Source organism: Blennius ocellaris (assembly GCF_963422515.1).
Source record: "Blennius ocellaris genome assembly, chromosome: 10".
NCBI lineage: Eukaryota > Metazoa > Chordata > Actinopteri > Blenniiformes > Blenniidae > Blennius > Blennius ocellaris.
Window position 1 is genome coordinate 4,469,232 of NC_137659.1, and position 22,473 is coordinate 4,491,704.

The following is a 22,473-nucleotide window of genomic DNA, read 5'->3' on the forward strand; positions in this document are numbered from 1 at the left end:
CTGAACACTTATCAAACTGGGAAATCTGAACTGGGAAAGTAGGAAGTTTCAGAGTGTGTTTTGCCACTTGATACAAGTGTGTTTGTGTGACTTACAAAATAGTATATTTCTGTAATAAACCAACTTTATTGCCGATAAGATTACACCCTGACCTCTTTAGTTTTTGTAGAAGAAAGTCTTTTAGTCATTTTGACTATACAAACACATTTGTTTCATACTTCGGTTTATTTCCGTAATAAGAAAGTCACTTGTCCTATATCTTCAGATAACCTACTTCGTACATTCTCATGAATGAACATTCTCCCTCAGTTTGTGCTGGCAATTATCCACTTTCATTCTATCTTCATGTTTTTATGAACCAATTACAAGCCTGCATGTCGCTGCATGTCGTTTGACAATATTTGTCTTTCCACATTTGAACTGGTGGATCTAACCTTTTCGGAAATTTAGTGCCGTCAGCCATTAAACCAACAGAGCAGTTATTCTTTACCCAATCAGCTGCTTTACACTGACATTTGTCTTATTATAATGAATGGAAGATGTAATTTTTTTCCGTTCAAGGATTAATGTTATTATTGTAATTAATATGAAGGTTACATCCGCTGTTACTTTCACACATGGCTGAAGGGCAAGAGCATAAAGTAAACCTTCACCACCCCTAAGCCCCACATGGAATAATTAATAAAAGTACCGTCTTTGCATGCCTGGCTGGCGGTTTGTCGGACTTATCAGCCTTATGAATGTCTCCACATGTGAAATCCTATCAGACATATTCATCATCATTTGTTTGACGTGTTTTTCTGTCACCGTTAATTGAACGCATTTGCATAAAAAGCCATATTCCATATAGAGATCTGTAACACCAAAGAGCAAACTTGCGATCTTCATTGCCATTGTATTCCTCATATCGATCCTCCTCTTTGCTCTTTATTTCACCCCTTCGCATCAACCCCTTTTTATTTTTCATTCCCCTCACTTCTCCGTGTCTCCATCCACCCTTTGGTCCACCGCTGCTCGTCGCCTTTGATCTATCAGTCTTAATATGACGGAGAACCGTTGGAGCCCGCATCCCCTCCAGCTGGGAGGAACGAGGTGAGGGAGCAGGAACACAGGGATGGAAGCAAGATGAAAGCCGGCTCTTCCCCCCCCCCCCCCCCCACACCTCTGGAGGATGTGCAAATTCCCCAGGGGGATCTCCATCTCTGGGTGCAACCTGCTGTCAGACACGCACACGGGCATATAATTTGATGTTCGTCACCTGCCACCAGAATCTAATTACACCGAGAATAGACCTGCTCAGGCTGGACAGATGGCACTGCTTTCCCGAGGCCGGATCCACCTGTTGAGGAGGACGGCGAAAGGTCGTACAGTGAAATCAAAGATAAGGATTCCTGTTTCTGTAAACCCGCTGTGATCTGTGGGCGTGCGAACAAGAGAGTTTATCACCGGTCTATAAAACGATGAAAGGCGGGTGAGAAGGATGGCAGCGGCAGGTGTTATCCGAGAAGAATCGCAGATCTGACAGAAGAAGGATAGCGCTGATTATTGAGGGCTTGTGTGCTCCAGCAATGAAAACCAGCAGGCTGAAGACGGGGGGGAAGAGATTGTACTGAAAATGAATGATAGTCAGGTTCAAAACAACTGAACACAGAACCTGTGAATGATCTTGTACAAACTCAAAATGGGTCCAGGTGTGTGTGAGAATAAAAGATGACTTTGGATGTAATAGAAATAACGTATTAATGTGTAAACATGAGACTCCCAGTCCATGTTCTCCTAGGACTTGGTGGTTTTGTAGTTGACGGTTACCTGTTCTAGCAATTCGATCTGGTCATAAATTTATGCAAATGTCCGTGTTCTGCATGCGTGTGTGTGTGTGGTTTCATCGTGAAAAGAAAAATGACAGCACCCACTAGTGGCCCGACTTTTCTGCTATTTCCATCCAAATGGACATACTTTTCAAAATGTTGCAGTGTAAATGTGAAACTTTCATGAAATACACGCGGTTTCTCTTGAAACGTCATTTAAACAGGGCTTAAATTGCACAATAGTCTGTTTTAGTTGATATTCTTCGATGGATGGTGGTCCCCGTAGGCTTTACCCTTGTTGTTCGGCAAACGGCAGGGTACCTCCGAGGACTCTGCCATAGGGCCAACAAAATGAGACACAGATAAAACTATAGGCAATTTAAAATAGTCAACTAACTGCACAGGCACATCTCCGAGAGAGTACGTGTCAACTCAAAATAGAAAAGCCAAAGCCCAGAAGTAAAACCAAATCGAACCTAATCACTGTATCCACATTCAACTGGAGAGTTCTCACTTTTAACTTATAGCACACCCGATTTCAGTACGGTGCCAAAAATTTCCATAAACTCGAACTTATCTTGTTTGTCTTTAGAAAAGTTTTACTCTTCAACTCACATATTCAGCCGTAGCTCAGCTCTCGAGTCATTAACTTTGCTGTTAGATCTACAGCAGAGCAGCAGTTCTGCTGGAGGTGTAGCACACACTGCTGCACAGCACTGCAGCAGCAGGCGGCAGAAGAAAAAAAAAGTTAGGAGAGGATGAAGAGAGAGAAAGTGTGAGATTTTGTGGAGCCCCCCCCCCCCACCTCCACCCCTCTGACTTGTTTATAAAGATACGCTCTTCTTCTCAGCAGCAGCCATTACAGTTGGAGTCGGTCAGAATAATGGCCTTCAATCTGACAACTGTGTGTGTGTGTGTGTGTGTGTGTGTGTGTGTGTGTGTGTGTGTGTGTGTGTGTGTGTGTGTGTGTGTGTGTGTGTGTGTGTGTGTGTGTGTGTGTGTGTGTGTGTGTGTGTGTGTGTGTGTGTGTGTGTGTGTGTGTGTGTGTGTGTGTGTGTGTGTGTGTAGATTCTTGTCACCATTATCCACAGCTCGCTTCCTCTCAGAGGGGCAGTTTGGCCGATTTTACCTGTTATTTTGCTCGATAGCAGAAGCTCCATCAGGAGTCTCATCTTGGTAAATGGTGCATCACATAACAAGCTTTGTGACCTGCCACAGGCCACCCTGGTCACCTCTGCTGGAATGGCATCTGCAGAGTGCTCCACTGAGATCATAGCAATGGTAAATCCAGCACAGCTCATGGAAGGGGTTGGTCAAAACACACGATGGTATAGGGTTATTTCATATGATTTCACACCATCACGAAGACAAGACCGGCTCATTGATCCCTCAATCCACCCTACCATTCATCCTTGTCTGGCCTCAATTTATCTTCTGTACCAATTTTATCACAAACGTTCACATGCTTTTGAAATCCAGGAGGAAGCCAAAGACGTCAAATCCACGGAGAACGTGCACAACAAGGCAACCAAAATCTGGCCTGAATTAATCTTTAGATTCAACAGTTGGCAATCTTATCTATGGATTCTGGGAGGAAATCGGAGTGCACATTCAAAGTCATCTTGCCTGGAGTTGGAAGTGTGAGCTATGACATCACCACACCACACAAGTCTTGATTATCTCCATCCATCCATCCATCCATCCAGTTTTCTGGTTTGCTCTTATTCGGAAGCAATATACATGTAGGTGTCAACACATATAATCTATTTCTATGATTTGCTCTATAGACAAACCAAGACTTTTGTTTCAGTGTAAGTAATGTGCACAGGCCTGATGCATCACGATCCATATGGGTCGCACAGGGTCCAAAGTCACACTCTTGTGCATTTTGGAGCAAACTTTGCTCTCCTCTTTATTTTATTTCTTCCCCCAGCTCATTTCACTGCATATCTTGCTCTTTCGCGATTCTTCTTTTCCAATCACATGCTCAACACCCACGCTCCCTGCCTGCACCTGTGCCATGTTTGACAATGCCGAGAGAGCCAAGTCGGTCCTGTCGGGGTGTCTCGGTGTGCGTTGGATTCAGGCTTACATCAACCGTCAGCCCGCCGATGGCTGATCACTGTCTAAATAATACATCCTCGCCACTAATCTTTTGTAAGCAACAGTGACTATTAACACGGTGATTCTTGAATATACACTTATAATGTGAGTTTACCCAATAGCACCTTAGGATTTGTTGTTGTAAGTGTAATACGTTGCATAATGTAAATTCTACTATGACCAAAACTACGTGCCTGAGTCTTCATTTCAATGATCACAGCATCAAATGCATGTCTTTTGACACCAGCCTTGCTGTCTGCTGCTAATCCTTCAATGACCATGTGAACTCAAAAACAACAAATGTACACTATAGAAACTATGAAAAAAATCAAACAGGCTCCTTTTGAAACATCTTGATCTGAATGATGGACATTCCAGTGGAGAAGATAAAACTTTCTGGTTTTTACCCCACCAACCGAAATCCAAATTGTGAAATGTCGGAACGTTCTAGAATCCCCTCAGGTTTCAAGCCTGGAGTTTTTCAAAGTGCCGTTTGTCACCCTTTGAGCAAGCTTCCTCATGGCTTGCTATTCCTCTGTGCAATGTGTCTTTGTCAGTCTCGCTATCTGCCTCTGCCACTCTCTTTGAGTCGGTGTCTCTCCACCTGTTTTTTCTTCTTTATTCTGTAGACTTTATTGCACTCTCCCATCACTCATATCACCTGCCCTACACTCTCAGGAGGAACCATTTCCCTGCTGCACTTCTCAGTAATCAGAATGTGGATCTTTTTCTTTTTTTTTTTTTCTTCTGTTTTTTTTTTGTTTAATCTAAAGGAATCGAGTTCGCTTAAAGCAGCCCTTCTTTCACGCTCTCAATCAGATGCATAAGTTGAGAAAACTACGTGTCATCTTTACAATCAACAATTCCATTTCAAGCGACGCCGACTGCGCTCTCGGGGGGGACACGAGCTCCGAAAACGTGCGTTTTTTTGGGAAATTGCTCCGCTTCCTGATGAGACCTGTATTGTCTATTATGTTTGAGAAAATTGCGGCACACATTTCGGCGCGGTGATACCCCTCCACCAACCCCGGCCGCTTCTGATTGAATTGGATCGCAGAAATTGCAGTTGAATTAAGTGGATCACTACAGCAGCACTGTGGTAATTTAGGAAGTGGTGGAAGTCTCATTTTACTCGCGCTGATGCGGCTGCCGCCTCTGGTTGCTCTCTGATGCAAGAAGACGCAGTTGGCACGGAGATAGGCTGCGAGAAAGGCGTGGATATTTAGCACAACGGGTCGTAGTTTAAGACGAATAAGCAAATCTTCGAGGGATAATTTGATTGATAAACTGCGCTCACTCCCTGTAGTTGTGGAGGCTTTCATTTCAAGGCAGTTGAATCTGGTTAACTGGACTTGATCGTACACTTTAGAAAATGTTTGGCACCCTGGTAAAAGATAAATGGATTCCGCTTGTATAGCGGGTTTCCATCGCTTGAGCAGGCCCCCAAAGAGCTTTACATTGTTCATCACATTCACCCACTTGCAGATCAATGGAGGCGGCTGCCATGCAGCGTGCTCGTTCCACCCGTTGGGAGCAGCTTGGGGTTCAGTGTCTTGCTCAAGGACACCTCAACATTTGAAAAGAGGGGAATCGAACAATTCCGATTGAGAGGCAACAACTTTACCAAACGAGGCACAGCCTTATCCAAGTGGCTTCTTCGGTTGCTTTGCATTGGTTTTTATGCTTCAGACGTTCAGATCTTTAAGATCTCGAGCCCCATGGGGGATTTCCACCAAAATAAATCAATTTTTCCATTCACATTCTTCGTTTATGTGTAATATAGCTGAGAATCCATTCCATATCTTCATATCTTATTATACCCGACTAAATTTTGATAACCCAATGAGAAAGTCTTTTCTTTTTGTATCTCCACCAAAACAAATTCTTGATTTTGACTGTGGATAACGCCATAATAAAAGTGTTGTGCCTTACAAAGAAATCCCACTAAAGTCATTATTTTTACCTTCTTAACAACAACTATGCCACAGTTTATTTGAAAATGTACATGCATATATATTTTAGAAAGATTTAAGTTGGACCAGGTGGGAATTTAGATTGCTAAAATTCACCAAGTGTACCAAGTCTTGACTGCTCTGGCTTTGTGCATGACAACATTGACACGGCAGCATAAACTGTCCCTCCAATTCCTATTGTTCTATTTTCCCGAACATCATTTCTTCTCCTACATCTGCTTCACACCTTTTTGTGCAAAACTAAACCCACACACACTGTTCCAGTCTCCTTGTGTAACAGGCCGCCAGGCTGATATAAACTCTTGATAGCGTCCCCTCGGCTCAATGAATCCTCAAATTATTGACGACGCCATCCGCCCGTCTGGATCCCATTATCAAAGCGTCTTCAAAGGGGCCTAATTGAATTAGTGCAGGGATCTGTAATTGAAAGCCTGCTTTTAATGACGCATTGTGGTCTCGCGCCGAGTCGAGCATCGACATCCATCAAACATCTCTCCGTCAGTGTAGATTGCAGTGTGTTGTGCGGCGCAATATCAAGCTTGATTTGATCCTACGATGCCATTTCTCATCAAAGCCCTCAGTCCCTCAGACCCACTCCTCAAAAATATCTATTGCAGATGGCTCGTATTTTCTTTTCTCTGCAAAGTGAAGCGTATCTCTGCCACCAGGCTGACAGCCTGCACCATCATCAGCACGGCAGTATGCCAGACCCCAGTGACTTGTCCAATGAATAAGACATCAGAGGTCATGTGCGGTGATGTTTGATCACTCGCTGACACAATGAAATGTGTCTGGAGTCCATTCAGGTGGCCTGTGATGAACCTTCTGAGTGCTTCCAGTGGAAATCTGAAGATAGGGCCTCTGCAAGATGAGCACTCCACACACCTGGGAGCGCCGTGTGTGTATGTGTGTGTGTGTGCATGTGTGTGTTTCTATGTTTCTGTGTTTGTGTTGTCTCACCTCTCCAGAAATTGAACAGATTTTGTGTTGCCTCTTCCTGAAAGGGTCACACACTCACTGACCCAGAAGCTATTAGTGGCTTGTTGTTGTTATTTTCCTTCTGTTTTCAGTGGTATTTCTTAAAATCTATGGTTTGGTGTTTTCAGAGTAAGGTTTTTTTTGTTGTTGTTGTTGTTTAAGGCCCGGCGGTGCTCTTGGTAGCACTGATGGTTCCTACTGATGGTTCCAATTTAGTGCAGTACTGGCTCTATCACCTTGAACGTTAGAAGAGTCTATTTAAAAAAAAGAGCAAATATGAAACAGATCTAACTTGGGAGTCATTGACCCTCTTGCCACAGTGATTTTTTGTTTCGTTTTTAAGGGCTCCATACATTTTTTTTTTTTCCTGTGCATCTGTCTCTCTCAGGCGCAGATGGTGTGTAGTAGTTTTCAGGTTAAAAGTCAAAGGTTAAGACTAATTTATAGTCTCTGGTTCAGTGTTTCATCCGGTTGTGGACATATGGAGCTCTGCTGGAGAGGACACAGATACCAGTTAACAATGACGGATTTGCGGATGAGTGTTTTGGAATGAGACCAGTGTTATTTTGTCTTCATGAGGATGGTCTTTATGAAAAAGGAAGTCACTTTAAATGCTAAATGTTTCAAACTGACATTGTTCATAATTTAAGTCTTGTTTCCTTAACATTTACACATATTTATCGTCTTGTTAAAACATCATCATACAAATAACAATACATTGTATATTTTGCCTAATTAAATGCATGAAAATGGGTCAGAAATACAACAGTGGTCACCCATACAAGTTCATAGTTTTATTTCAGATAAAACATGTTTTATGCAGTTTTACACAGAAGATGAATGTGTTAGCTCCAGCTCCGTGATATTGGATATGTGCTGATATCTAATATGCTTATATTTGTAAGATTTTATTTTTTTTTCCTATTACCAATGCCGGCATCAATATAGTCCACCTATGCTTAATACTGACAACAGTTAATCACAAATTATGTTTTGTAGCAACACCCATACCATAAATAAGATTACTAATGCAGCTTACATGCAAGCCACATTTATTTTTTGGAACATTTTTAAAAACAACAGTGTAAAGTCTGTAATATTCAGAAAGTTTGTGACAAAAACTGAGGCATGAGATGCATAATTGTCCCTTTCTGGTTGCATGAATAATGAAAGTGCACTTTACAGCTTTACAGAACATAAAATAGTTCCCATACTTAAATGAACAAATCTGAACTAGTGGGCTGCAGGTGATTCACAGACTCTTCAAGAACAGGAACCGATGGGGTCATACAATACTTAAAAATATCAATGTAAAGTCAAAACTAAGCTCAGACTGTTGTACACACTTATCTGCACTAGAACCAGTGACAGTCATGTTGCAAACAAAGAGCCGAATTCCTTTTAAGCCCAGCACCTACATCCTATGTCTATAAGGATCTCTTCCTGCTCATTTCAGTCCATTTTTACCAGGTCCTGTTTGTTTTTCATTCATACATTTAATCACGTACATGTTCCAGTTCCCCCCGCAGCAGCACAGAATCTGAACAGTTCTTTAATCTGTTGATTTTAGTCTTTTTTAATTTATCTGGATACACAATTTATTGCAGTTCAGTCTTTCTAGTCATGTATATTGCAAATGATGATCTCATAATGAGGGTACATTTGAATCTTATCAAGCAGCATTCTTTATAATTGGATCCCTATGTAATCCTATTACTTATAGTCTATTTAACCAACTCCAGTACCGAGTGTATTGCTTTACGATCTTAACAGTTTTGAATTACTTTGACATGAAGGTAGTATTCAAAAGTTGAACTATCCAAATCTCTTGGATAATATTCTTTATTGGCTTCGCAAAGTGTGGTTTAGTCATTTTGTTTTGTAAAATTCCACTTTAGAGATTCTGCCTGATTCTTTTTTTCCCCCCGCTTAACTTAATTGCCTCTTGTCAACAGGCAGTGTTTCTCGCCGCTGCATCGGTTCAAATCTCTCCCCATCGACTCTTTCACAGAGGCTGTCACTCCGAGGGGCAGCTTCAACATCAAACCTTCAACTTTTCAAAGCTCAACTTTGCAGTACGGATCATCCATATTTAAACAGATCTGGATTTTTAAAATTTGAATACCATTTCAAAGAAATGATAGGAGCAGCGTACAGCGCCGCAAAAGGCTGTAAATGCCATTGTTACTGACTTTCAACATCGCTACTTAATGTTGCATTTAAGATTCACCGCCACATCAAGATGTTTGCAGATACTCTGGGAAAATCTGACCAAAAAAAAAACCCAACCTGTGCTTCTTAGTTCCGCATACATGCGTCCGCAGGAGTTGCCGGTCACAGGGTGGTCAGAGTGGCAGGAAAGGGCAGCAGGCAACACTTCATTAAAGTGCAGCATTACTTCACTCAAGTCTCCCGCCCTCGCATGCACACACACATACACACTAGGCGGAGACCACTTCATTTAGTCTGAGAGATAGGAAAGACAGGCCCCAATGGATTCTTCTATTAATCTTTAATGAGCCCCCCGGCCTGAAAACTGCCCGCCTGCCTCTGCCTCTCCACATCCAGGAAACAAACAATGACTCGGCTGGAAAACAGCCCGGCCGCCCGTCCTGGTACCCGCTTGCCTGCTTGTCTGCCTGCCTGCGAGCCATTAACCCCCCCCAACCCACCTCTGAATTATTAATGTAGCCATCCATCTTTCTTCTCGCTTTTTTTCCCACTCCCAGAGACGGGAATGGGCGACGCCTTCGTGGTGTGGTCGGAAAAGCGTGCCGATGCCTTTCTTTTTTTTCTTTTTTTTTTTGAGTGTCTTTGGTTTGTCTCTTGAGGATCGTCTCCCTTAGTCAATCTGTCTGCTGATTGCATATTTGCAAGCCAAATGGAATTTCTATACAGACGATACTGCTTTTTCTTACTGTGAGAACACTGACATACCAACATGTAAAACCAAATCGCGTGCCCAGTTTTTAAAGCAAACTGAAGCTATTTGAAGGTCATCAGGAATGTGACGGGTTGAGTTTAGTTTATTAGTTATAGTTATATTTTGCAGTGTCTTGGAAGATATCCACATTTGTTCAACTCTCATTTTGATGTACACAAGACGTTGGTTGCCACAGCCTTGCTGATAAAGATATTGTTGAATAATCGTCCAACTGTGTTGGAATTTAAGACTTGAATGACAGCTGCATATTGACCAATGGAGCTTTTACAAAAACTGACACGGAGATCAATGAGACTGGCGCTACTTTCCAAATTATGGTTTCCAGATTGGCACGAAGACAATAACTAGAATTGCACATGATGAGTTGGCTAAATATGTATGCATCTTTGCCCTTGCTAGTATCAGCACTCAAAGTTTTAGCTGGTTTAAGTTATTACTTTTTCATTTATGCACAAGGCTGCTTTACGATTAAGCAACCATCTACGCATCATTGGTACAACAGGACTAACATACAGAAGCTTGACATGGTTATTCACACACTCTGTGATTTCACCCAGTGTGAGATGCAATGACCTCACAAGATATGCTCCTACTTAAGTTTGTTAAAGGTAAAAGCTTTGTAATGAGTATGGCTATGCAAGAAATTACACCTTGTTCACACGGCAGGGAAATGCGACACAATTCAGATTTCTTTTATTCGTACCTTTGTTTATTTCGTGCATTTGTGTGTTTATGGCACACATATAATAGTTTTACGGTTTTAACGTGATTCCTACACACGCTGAGATTTGGGCTGGTTTTTTGAGGTGTGTGGGTTTTACGTTTTCTCAGCTTGAAACGGTGATTCACATCTGGCAACCCTGGTGCTGACGTGCGTGCCATGTGTAAATAGCGTGCTCCGCGTGACTTGCGAAGTATACCTCGTGTAGTTCAACCGGATGTCCCACCGAAATGTATGACATTTGCAATGTACAATGTACCATGTAATAAATTAAGCCAAAATCATACTTTGTAGGTTCTGAAGTTTTCTTTAATTGTATCGCATCAAGTTCATCAACAGCTTTCTGTTGGCAAGATTAAGCCAGAACAAGCACTATATTGATGTAAAAAAAACCAAGAACTCACTTATTCTGAGCACACATTGATGGGACACCTTAACGGTACACGTCTCGGTGAGTTAGTCTTGTCCATCGCTTCCACTTGCCTCACCTTCATTATCCCCTCATTTAGCCTGCCGTGCAGACAGACGCGCGCGTTGTGTCTGTCCGTGTTGAGAATAGAATTGTCGGCGAGCAGCCGTGGTCCTCAGAGATGATGCTTTGTGGAATGAAGGGAGTTTCAGAAGCCTGCGCACGGTGAGATGAATGCAGATCTCCTCTGGTGTTCCTCAGATAGCGAATCCTCTCCCCCTCTGATGCCCATTCCTGCCTCGCTTCCTCTCCCCCTGATGAATACTGAGCATCGTCAGATGAGTTTCTGATGCTCTTTGAGTTGTTATTGTTTCCCTGTTCGCCGGACTTCCTCTTCCTCAAGCTTTTGTGTCTGCGCCACATATTCAGCAGAAGCGTTTCATACTACTGAATAAATCATAGGCTTTCAGCATCTTTCACAACACTTTCATAGTCTGAAAGGAAAATTCTCTTTTTTTATTTTTTTCTGGATTTTGCCCAAGTCTCCAATGGTGCTATTAAAAAAAAAAAAAAAAAAAAATGTTCTTCTTATGCATATGCTTTTATAATCAAGTTTGTTGTTGCAAAATCAAGACAGAAGAATTTAAGGTTCTTCTTCTCAGAAGCAGTTCAGAATGGATGGCCTCATTTGACGATTCAGAAAGCACCGAGTTTAAGATTCAAGTGTTGCATGTGTGCGAGAGTAGAATGCAAGCAACACATTCTAACTTTGACGAGAACAATAGAGATTTACAAAAAATGTGGACGATCTGTGTGTCTGCTTACCCTTCTACCATCCATCTTGAAAAAAAAAAAAAAAAAGACACTTTAAAAAGGCTTCAGCCCACAAACTCCAAGATCATTCCCGGTAAAGATAAAAAGACAAACAAGTTGGTTCATCTTGAAGTCTTAAGTTTATAGCTTCTCGAGGGCTAAACTCTGAAACTTTTGTAGATCACGTTGGAACACTGGATGTAGTGTTTCAAAGCCCATTGAAGAAATCCTTAATCCGCATACACTAAAGAGAAGAATGCTAAGCAGCTTCATTGAAGAGGGTTGAAGATCAGCATGGAAGATTGGATCCCAAAAAAGCTTAAAAGACTACATTGTTATATAATTTCAGTGTAATCCCACATTTCATCACTAGATGGTGCAGTGAGTTAATCGAGTGTTTAGTAACAGATGGCAAGAGTTGCAAATAAAACAGATGAATACATTGCATAAGAGTGCTTAAATCTACCTAATGTAACCTTGAGGTTTAGATTTCACAACTCTAATTGACCCAAATAACTACCCTTTCTCACATTGTCTTTCCGTAAGGCCCTGCTTGTCAGATTTGCGCTCTTTCTTCTCTCCGTTGCGACTCTGCACACGAAGCCAGCAGGAGACTTTGCCTAAATTAAAAAGATGGCAGTCAGAAGTCCTTGCACACACTTTTCACACACACATGCTCGCACTGCCCTGAAGCTGCATGTCCTCCAGGCACCCGAAGTGTCATGGCAACCACACGGCAGCCACGGTAACGGCAGGCTCATTTTCATACTGATGAGACCAGTTGCCGGGGAGGCCTACGTCGCCGCTGCTTGCTCGCTCGCTCGCTCACCCGTCTCTCCTCTCCGGTGTCTTTCTGAAATTTTAATGACCTTCTTTCTCAGCTTCTCGTTTTTCTCCGCTTTGCTCCGTGTGTGTGTGTGTGTGTGTGTGTGTGTGTGTGTGTGTGTGTGTTGTACATGTCACGAGCTGCTGCACCTTGCAAACTGACTCACACCACGTCTCCACTGTCAATACACGAAGAGACAATGAAGGTTTCGGTGATTCCTGTTTTATGAAGGGTGTTATGCATTTTTACACGTCTGGAAGGCCGCCTCCTCCTCCGGTCTGCTCCTCTCGGCTTTTGCAGGTTCGCGTCTCGGCCAACTTTTTCATCTCGTGTAGCTCGTGCTAACAGGAAGCTGAGGAACAAAGTCTGCAGCAATCAGCTCAACAAAACAGCCTCATCCCAGCATTGTTGGTTGGATTCATCTTCCATATTGCACGATCAAGAGAAGGATGGGAAGACAGCCTCGCAAGAGATTTTGTGATCTGACTTGTGTTCTTGATGCAAGCTTGTCTAATTTTCTAACCCTAAAATCTGTGCAGAAGGTTGTGAAAAAACCGGGAGCCGATTAGATGGAGGTCAACATTAATCTTGGCCAAAATGTGGCGTCGAATGGCACGGGGTGAAAAATTTTGGTAATCTCAAGGTTACGGCGACTGACTGTCACTTACTTTGGTTCTATTATTGTCATCATGCTGTTGTCCAACGTATTGGAGCAATCATGACTGCTCAGGGAAGCATAGACAGAGAGAACACCCTCCTTCCTCCTTGATTTTAGGGTAATCTTGTGCAAGGAATGCCGGAATCCACCAAAAGTCTTGACGTCACTGACTTTTTGTCTCCAGGATGACGATAACAGAGAGGAGGAGAACGGGAGGATCGAGCCCGTTGGCCGAGCCGACTCCTGCCTGGACCACACTCCCGTGAGAGCACTAGAGTAAGTCGCTCGACTTCTTCACAAAACCTGTAACCTAATCTGTAACCTTTGATGCTTGATCTTTCATCTTGGAAAAGCAACATCTTACCTTTAATCGAATACACTGACCTCCAAATGGAAAGACTGCTGATTTTTTTTTTTTTGGGGGGGGAGGCAGGGGGCGGGGGGGGTTTCTTCTTCTCAGGTATTTTCTAGGTTTCATCAAGTGTTATCAAAATGCACTGTTTAAGAAGTTAAAGCTTTGATGGATCGTTTCTGTTTCAGGTCCTTTCAGTTATTCTGCAATATTCTCAATGACTTGACAAACATAAAGAACTTGACTTGTCCAAAGGGGGTTTGCTGAGGAGGTTGAAATTCCTAAATCTGTGTCGCAATAACATTATTGATGCATGTACATGGTTGGAGAGTTGCAGAGCTGCTGCCTCTCTTCACCACTCACTGGGTGGGCGTTAGCATTGGCATCATGTTGAAGTTATTTTCACTGAACAGCAGTTCTGCCATTGTTTCATCAAACTCCTCTTTCTGGCGCCTCGGAATCCTGAACTAACTGTGGATTTCTTCCAAGCAGAAACCTGTCAAAGACTCACCTATAATAACAATCCGCAATTAACATTTAGCGTATATATCTGCATCTTTTAATGCATTTCCTTTTGTGTCCGCTACTTTATGAATCTATCTCTCGAAGGGCTTTTCTCCCAGTGACTGGTGGCTTAATGGCTGAATGCTGAGACTGATCCACACGTCGCAGTCATACAGAAAATTAGCAATGCAGTACGAGTACGCGGGAGTAACTGCAATCGCAGTGATCTCGCATTCTCAGACTTCATGAGTAGCATTGGTGTCGCTGATCGGAAAGGTGGCCTCAGCCGTCTAATAACAACCAAATCTCGAGTTGCATTGGCTGCCAAAGACGGACCTGTGTACTGCCGCTTTCACCTGGTGTTTTCTTCACATAATAAGTTCTTCAAAGCCAGTACAAAAGCCGTGGTCTCCACTGGAGCCGAGGTTTGTTTGTGGCAAATCTCATTTTCAAGCCCGCTCTCTGATTTACATAATTCTCTTTTGTTGCCAGCGAAATGATCCTCGTCTCGCCATCAGAGCTCTCCCACGCGCTAACCCGTTCGGCTCCCGTTATTAACAGCTGTGTTTTTGTTTTGTTATTTTGCTCTGTTGCATGCTTCCAGTTTAATATGCAGGTATGGTATTATTATTATTATTCCTATGATTTCCCAGAGACTCAAGCTTTTTCCCGCCTCTTAGTTGTCAACAAGGGGCCCATTTTCCCCGAGCTAATCATAGCCATTGTGTCAAAGCTGCGAGTGGATTAGATGTGGCATCTTGTAAAATGGGCCATTGCATAGGTGTTTTACAGCCAAGCAGACAGCCACGGAAAGGCAAATAGCTGCAAGTGCTTTCTGCTTTTAAAGGGTCAAAAGATGTCATTGACAATATTTATCCGCGTGTAGATGTGATTTCCGCCTTGGGCACGACTGGAAATGAGTACATCTGTGTTAAAACCACATTTTGATCTTTAATATTCAGTCTGTTTTTCAGCTGTGATGTGCACAGGTCTTCCGAGAGTCCGTTTGTGGTTTCTTTTTACGAAACGTTTATTTATTTATTTATTTTTGGATGGATTGTCTCTGGATTTGTGGTGCTTTTCTGCTTTCCCTACATTCAAACAGGACTAATGTGTTAAATAATGCTGAAATTGTGCTTCTGAACACACACTGTCCATGAAGACATACAGATATGCTCGATCATGTTCCGTCCTTAAGTACAACTTGTGTATATGGTGTAAAAAAAAAAAAACTTCGGCTACAGGGAAAGTACTGAAGTAAAAAAAAAAGAAAAAGAATATTGACACAGAAAAAGACAAAAAAAACACTAGTTTTAATGTAAAATGATCAGAATTCAATTAAGAATTTATTTTTAAGGACCATCAATTAAAATACATATAATAATAATCTATTATAGAATAATTGAGAGATGGAAACCCTTTCGCTCGTTAACCTTTTTGCTCCTATTCCTTTTCTGCTAACAGGATTTTGTCCTATAACTTACAATGTCTCAATAAGTCGAATTGAGATAAAAAGTCTTTATAACACGACACCTCTCACTGCCAACACTAATAGAAAAGTTGAAGTTATCTCAGAAAGACTGACAATTATTTGATCTAAATTTGAAATCAATTATGTTGTTTTAAGTTGATCAGGTTAGTGAAAACCTTCTGTGTTTTCCCTCACTTGTGTTGATTTTACATTTTTGATTGTTTGATTTCTTTTTTTATATATATTTTTTTTAATTTATGGATAATTTTTTTCTCCTTGCATGCTATTTTAATTTGTGCCTCTTCACCATTGTATTCCTTTATTGTACTGTCTTACTTCCTGTTTTTGTTCTCGCCCACATGGTGCCACCCCTCTCTTCTGTTTGCCCCCCCCCCCCCCCCAACCCGGCTCTTCATCGCCGGCTCACAGAGACATTGTCAAACTGGTGGAGGTGTCAAACGACGGCGGGCCCCTGGGGATTCACGTGGTGCCTTTCAGTGGCAGGGACCGCAGGTAAAAGAAATCTATTCAGAGAGGAGCAGAGAGACCTTGACAGCGTCAACGGGGCTTTGACTTGCCTCAAAAACAAGTCCACTAAATTGGTTTACATTTCTGCTCTGTCGTCGAAAGAATCAACATTTTTAAATTACCTGTTGGCTCCACTCTATAGAAGATTGTGTGTCAACAAAATGAAAAACTTTAAAGATCTTTTCAGCTTGTTATGGCAATTTAAATTTAGTTTTTTTGAATTATTCAATAAGAACATATTAGAAAATAAAAGAACTACTTTCTGACTCTGACGTTTCATGGACATGAAGTGGTTTTAAACTACTTTATGTTGGGTGATTTTTATTTTACTTTTTTTTGTTTTTGTTTAATTCCCGGTGAACGAACATCTATATGGCAATATGAGTCTAGTGATGTTTGAACCCTCCTCATAAAATAATTTTTTTATGCTTTAGAATTTTCCCCACGTTTTTCATTGATGTAAAAAAGATTTTATTTTCTATTTATTTATTTATTTGTCTGTTCAGTCATTCATTTGTTTTTTTATGCCTCAATGTACATGTTTGGATACATTAACATATATAAATGTACGATACATAATTATGAGAAAACAAAAAAACCAAAAAAACTTTGGGGATTATATTGTTTTGCGTTACAAAGAAACATTTTTAGTTTTCTGCTTCCTAAAATGCTACACATGCATCTTTTTGAGTCTTTAAAATGATATTTCATCCTTTGTGCTTTATATCAGCTCTATTTTAACGCAGCCCCCCCCCCCCACCCCCCCCCCAAAAAAAGTTGTTATAATTGAACATACACACATGTTAATGGGTACCAGACATTCCTGTTTAGTGTGTGTGTGTGTGTGTGTGTGTGTGTGTGTGTGTGTGTGTGTGTGTGTGTGTGTGTGTGTGTGTGTGTGTGTGTGTGTGTGTGTGTGTGTGTGTGTGTGTGTGTGTGTGTGTCACTCAGCTTGAACACACCACACATTGTGAGCATCTTGAAGCCATTTGCCAGTTTACAGTGATCAATCTTAGTTGTTTGGGGTTTGCAGGTGACCGTCATATTTCTCCCCGCCGCTGCTGTCACGTCAGCTTTCGGTCGTACAAAGAATACACTGAGCAGTGCACACAATGCTCACATCTATTCGACACGAACACACGTGGAACAAAGCAGCGAAGGATTTAGAGGAATTTCACATCTGGTTGGAATCCGTGCAGAGAGGCAGTTTTTTTTTTGGAAGTCAGGACTTCCGTTGCAGTTGAAGCAAAGAGGCAGTAAAATAGCTTGGATTGTGTTTTAAGATCAAATGAAGGTTGAAATAATGGTAGAAATTCAGAAACCCAGGGCAGACCTGTTATATGTGACTCTTGGTGCTCGATACGTTTTCTTCTTGTCTTGAGATTGCCAGCTGAAACTTTCTCCGTTTGTCCACTTCTGCCTCAAGTCCTCCAAATATCATCACCAACTTCAAATTCCTCCTTAAACTTTATTGAAAATCAAAATCACATCACTTCGCTGTCTGCCTAACTCAATCAACGTGAAAGCACATTTACACTGCGCCTTTCTCTTATCGAGGAAATGTCAGTTTGGGCGTTACACCCAAGATTAAGATGCCCGGCTTTCATCAGAGAAATGGCCCGTCTGCAGCAAATCACATTGTGTTCTCCATCAAATTCAATCAGCAGAATTGTCTCTGAACTTTCTCAACTCCTGAACTTCTCTGGCCCCTGTCTGTAATCACATTCCCATTCATATTGAATTATAAATCTCCGGGCGAGGGCAAGTATTAAAGGCCTAAAATCAACGGTGACACTGGCTTCGGCTCCCTCTGAGAAAGCCTTTATGCACACACCAATCCGCGCCCGATACCGCAGCCGACTCGATTAGGCCCGTGCCGTCGGTTGATTTTCCTCCTGCGCGCTCCGGGGTATAATCCACAGAAGGCGCCCTTTCAGGTGAAGTTAGCTCCTCGCCGCCGCGGCACAGTGGTGGCCTAAGCCAGTTCGCCACACCAGATTACAGGGCGACAACCGTCGTGGCTCAGCATGGCTCAGGGGCTGCAAGGCGTTAGACTGGCTCTGCTCCGGCTCAGCTCCTGTTGCTGATTAATGGAGATTTTTTTTCTCTCTCTCTGAACCCCGCTTTGTGTATTTTGCACTCAGAAAAAAGGGACAGGAGGACTTCGAGAGGTGCGTAAAGTATCCACCTCGGCTGAACCACACTCGAATTTTTGAATGTGACGATTGAACTGAATTACTACTCGATTTCTAAAGCCTCACGGTGGTAGAGAATAGTTCTTCTGCAGATGTGTCAATTGATAGAAAAATAATGACAATTTTTGCCTCAAGTGTCTTGACTCCCAGTCCATGTTCTCCTGGAACTTGGTCGTTTTATAGTTGACAGTGACCATAGTAACAATCCAACTTCATCATCTAGCCATACGAATGTACGTGTACCCTCCATTTTTAATGTATATACCGTATAACTGGCAATTTTGATTGAACATTTAATCTCAACACACATATAGAGTACCTTGTTAAAACCCATGTGCACAGAGGGAGATCATGCAAATGGGATGGACTTTATCCTGAAAAAACATGGCCACACCTACCTTGTTCTTAAACCTATTTGGAAGGAATAATTTTTTTTAAAGCAAAACAAACAATCACCATAAATAGTTCAGCATTTTAGTGTTTCTCAGTTGTATTTTTGTTTGGGGACTGAAAGAGCCCAAATGTCGACCAAGCTTCAGTCCCTTCCTGCACGAGACCCTTTGTCCAGCATCACATCTTCCTGACGTGACCTTCTAAACATTGCAGGACTCTTGGCTTGTTGGTCAAGCGTCTGGAGCGGGGAGGCAAGGCCGAGCAGCAGGGCCTGTTCCAGGAGAACGACTGCATCGTCCGTATTAATAACGGAGACCTGCGAAACATCCGATTCGAACAGTAAGGCCCACCGGGAGCCACCACTGCTGAGCTCTGGTGGTCCCTGGATTTCCTGTGTGATTGGCTTTCTCTCTCTCTCTTTTTTTTTTTTTTGGGACTCTTCTTTGTAACCCCCCCCCGCCCCCCCCCCCCCCCCCGCTCCCCCCTGGTGTTAAACCATTCTTCTCGCTGTTATCCCCGTGCTTTTTATTCCCTTCCTCCTGCCTTCCTGCCAGCGCACAGGCTCCACTCCAGCCTGTCACTGTGCTAAGCTAACCTTTCCCTATTTAACTCCTGTAGGTCGCAGCCTCAATTGCTGAAGCGGCGCCTGCAATCCTCTCAGCTTTTATTCCCCCGAGTTTCAGTAACACCTCCACAGGACTCCTGCTCTCGCACCTTTCTCTTCCCTGTCTGCTGGGAGTAATGGGGATGAGGCGCCAAACATTCACAGCCTCTGCCTGTCAGTGCTGCTCATGTCTCACGCTTCCATCCCCGCCTAACCAAGTCCACCCACTTTCCCCTTTTTCAGATCCCGTATGAAGCATGCTTACTTTTGTTTGTCTTATGTACCGTGTCACATGCAATTTTAAAACCTGCAGCGATAGATACATGTGTCTTGATGTTTCCACGACGGTATGAATGGATACTAAATTTGTGCATGCGCTCTCGTCCGATATGCAATTCCAAAGAGGTATACATTATGCAAGACGGCTGTCATTGCAAAGAACCACCCACACATGACGGCGTACAGGTGCATATAGAAGCTTCAGTTGGATTTGGAAGGTTTGCTCTCTGCCATGGTGTTTTCATAACCGCGCACGTTGTCTCGTCTTGTTTCCAAGCTGCCATGTCGATGCAATTAAAAATTCTGAACTTATCATATTTTTAGTTTGCTGCAATGGCACTGTATAATAATAAAATGCTGCTAAAGTCCCATGGAAAAACCAATATTATTTCTGCGTTATTGTGAATCACAAAATATTGTCAAAAAGAAAAGTGTTAGGCAGCCGAATTTAAACTCCAACTGCTCAAATGTGTCGCTGGAAGAGAAAGCAGAACAGCAGAGAGCTTGTAAGGTCTGAGAAGTGTGTGAAGAACTGGCAAGAAGCTGAGAAACGACAATAAATAAAAAGAATAAGGCTAATTGTGGGCTGGACGGCCAGAGCTGGAGGAACACATGTATATATATATCACACACTCAGATGTGACTTGTAGTCCAGAAAATACAAAACCCCCATGAAATGGCACCGGGTGACTTCTATCGTTTGAATGTGTTGGCCCTTTGATTCCTGCCTTGTTGTGTTTGCAGGAACCAGAAGTCTAATGACGTGTTGAAAACCTTCCATACATGGTGTTACTACTAAACCATGAGTGCCGCAGTTGCTCCCGTTATTTTTATAAGGCAGCAGATTACATCCCGTCTGGAGCTCGAGCTGGCCTGAAATCGTAAAGATGCCGTGACCAGACCGCCGTCCTCGGGGGAAGGTCGTTAGTGGCTGGGAAAAAATCTCGCTTTGGAATTTCGCGGAGGAATCCTTTCGGCTGTCCAAGATTCAGTTGTTCATCAGTGGTGGGGTTTGGGTGTGTGTGTGTGTGTATGTTGGGGGGGGGTGGTGTGTCAGAAGGGAAGCAATAGAAATTCTGGGGCCCCGCTATGTTCCCAAACGTCCGTTCAGCTGTCAGGAGGGAGGCCTCGGCTGGAAAATCTGCTTTATTGAAACAGGTGGTGCTAACAAGGCTCCGCTTTTACAGGGTGCCGACAGCCAACATGAGATTCGTTCACACCTACTGTACATGAGCTCACTCCGAGGGGGGTTTAAAAGAGGATTTTCTGCAAACTATCCAACGGATAGAGGTCTCCTTCGTCTGCAGCCAAATGGGGGGATTATGAGATGGAGCTGTCGGGGAGGGTTGAGTCTCTTTTTAGAGCTGCTCACACTGGCAATAGGTATTAATTAACGTGTCACAATGTTCAGGTGGGCAAAGATGGATCTTTATAAATAGTCTGGTGGTGATTGCATCACTGAGAACCTCCGGGGAGGTGGAGGGCTCAGCGAGTTTCTGTATTTGAATGTCGGTTGAAGCGCTTGTATAATTGACTTTTCCTCTCTGTGCACTCTCCTCTCTCTGTCCCAGAGCTCAAAATATGTTTCGCCAAGCCATGCGCTCCCCGGTTATCATGTTCCACGTAGTGCCGTCCTCCGTGAAGGCCCACTATGAGCAGCTGTCCCTGGCCGAGAGGAACCCCGCGTACGCCTCGGGCCGCTTCAGCCCCGACTCCCTGACCGGCAGCACCGTGTCGGGCATCGACCACACGCCAGGGAGGATGTCCAGGCACGGTTCTCAGTCGCACCCGCACTCCCACCCACACCCTCACTCCCACGCTCACACGGACCCGACGGACGGCTACCCGCTCATGACTCACCCGGCGGTCTCCGCCGCCAAGCCTCCGACGGGCCATACCCACTCCCCGCAGAGGGCGCTCAACTCCACGCCAACGCCGGGCTACACCAAGAAGGTCGGGAGGAGGCTCAACATCCAGCTGAAGAAAGGTGAGGAGGGTGGAAGTGTGGGGCAGGATTACGTACACGGAGATAATCACTGCTGTCTTTTGGTTGAGACTTTGGTTACACAATATTTCAAGCAAAAATGCATCATTTTGGCATTTTTGTTTTCGAAAAAGTTTCATGCTAACACAGCAGTATTTTGAAAGCTTTGTCCGTTCACATTAAACTCGGAATCCATGTGATGTTCCTGGGTGCTGTAGTTTGGGAACAATATACTATAAACATTAACAATGGCGAGTACAGACGACGAAGATGGATTGTTTTCACGGGTGACTCAACTATTAAAGTACGAAGTCCCAGGAGAATATGGAACAGTGCACATGCACATGCTCAGTCACAGCATATTTGAAAAGTTGCATTTCCAGTGGCTCTGAGTACTCTCATCATGTGAACACCCAAAATGCAATAAAACGTTTGTATTTTAATTTGAAAACGCCTAAATGAAAACTCTCAAGTACATTGGGAAATGGTGCTTAGCCTCAAAAAATACTTACCGTAATTTCCAGACTATTGAGCGCTCCTGAATATAAGCCGCACTCACCAAATTTACAAAAGAAAAAAAAAGGTCAGAGTTACGTGATGCGCCTGAACCTATGTATTATCTTTGTTAACCCATAAAAATCCAGAAATCAGCCACGTCATTGTTGAAGCCACAGGTTTGACTCCAGAAGAAACTGTTTTCTACACCCGAAACATACATCATGAGAAAAATACTCCCTTTGCCGGGAAAAGGTCTCCTCAGTCTCGGCACGATGTGTTATATCATTTTGTTTTTGAAGGATCATCTGTTTATTTCTTGAAGGTCTGTGAATGTACTGCCTTTGGATTTCAACTGTAAAAACAAGCCATTTCCTCATTCTGGGCACATCAGAACTAAAAAGTGTTGGAACAGTTTGTCGAGAAGCCATACAA

The 22,473-nt window shown here is 43.0% G+C and overlaps 1 protein-coding gene across 4 annotated transcripts in view; it reads left to right on the forward strand.

Annotated features, from left to right (window-relative positions):
* pard3ab (par-3 family cell polarity regulator alpha, b) overlaps positions 1 to 22,473 on the forward strand; it is a 249,773-nt gene that overhangs the window by 106,945 nt on the left and 120,355 nt on the right. For all 4 annotated transcript variants that reach the window (XM_080503528.1, XM_080503531.1, XM_080503529.1 and 1 more), the window contains exons 6-9: positions 13,418 to 13,509; positions 15,990 to 16,073; positions 18,890 to 19,015; positions 21,131 to 21,546. In XM_080503528.1, coding sequence (XP_080359654.1) covers positions 13,418 to 13,509; positions 15,990 to 16,073; positions 18,890 to 19,015; positions 21,131 to 21,546 — 718 coding nt within the window. The remainder of the gene's footprint in view (positions 1 to 13,417; positions 13,510 to 15,989; positions 16,074 to 18,889; positions 19,016 to 21,130; positions 21,547 to 22,473) is intronic.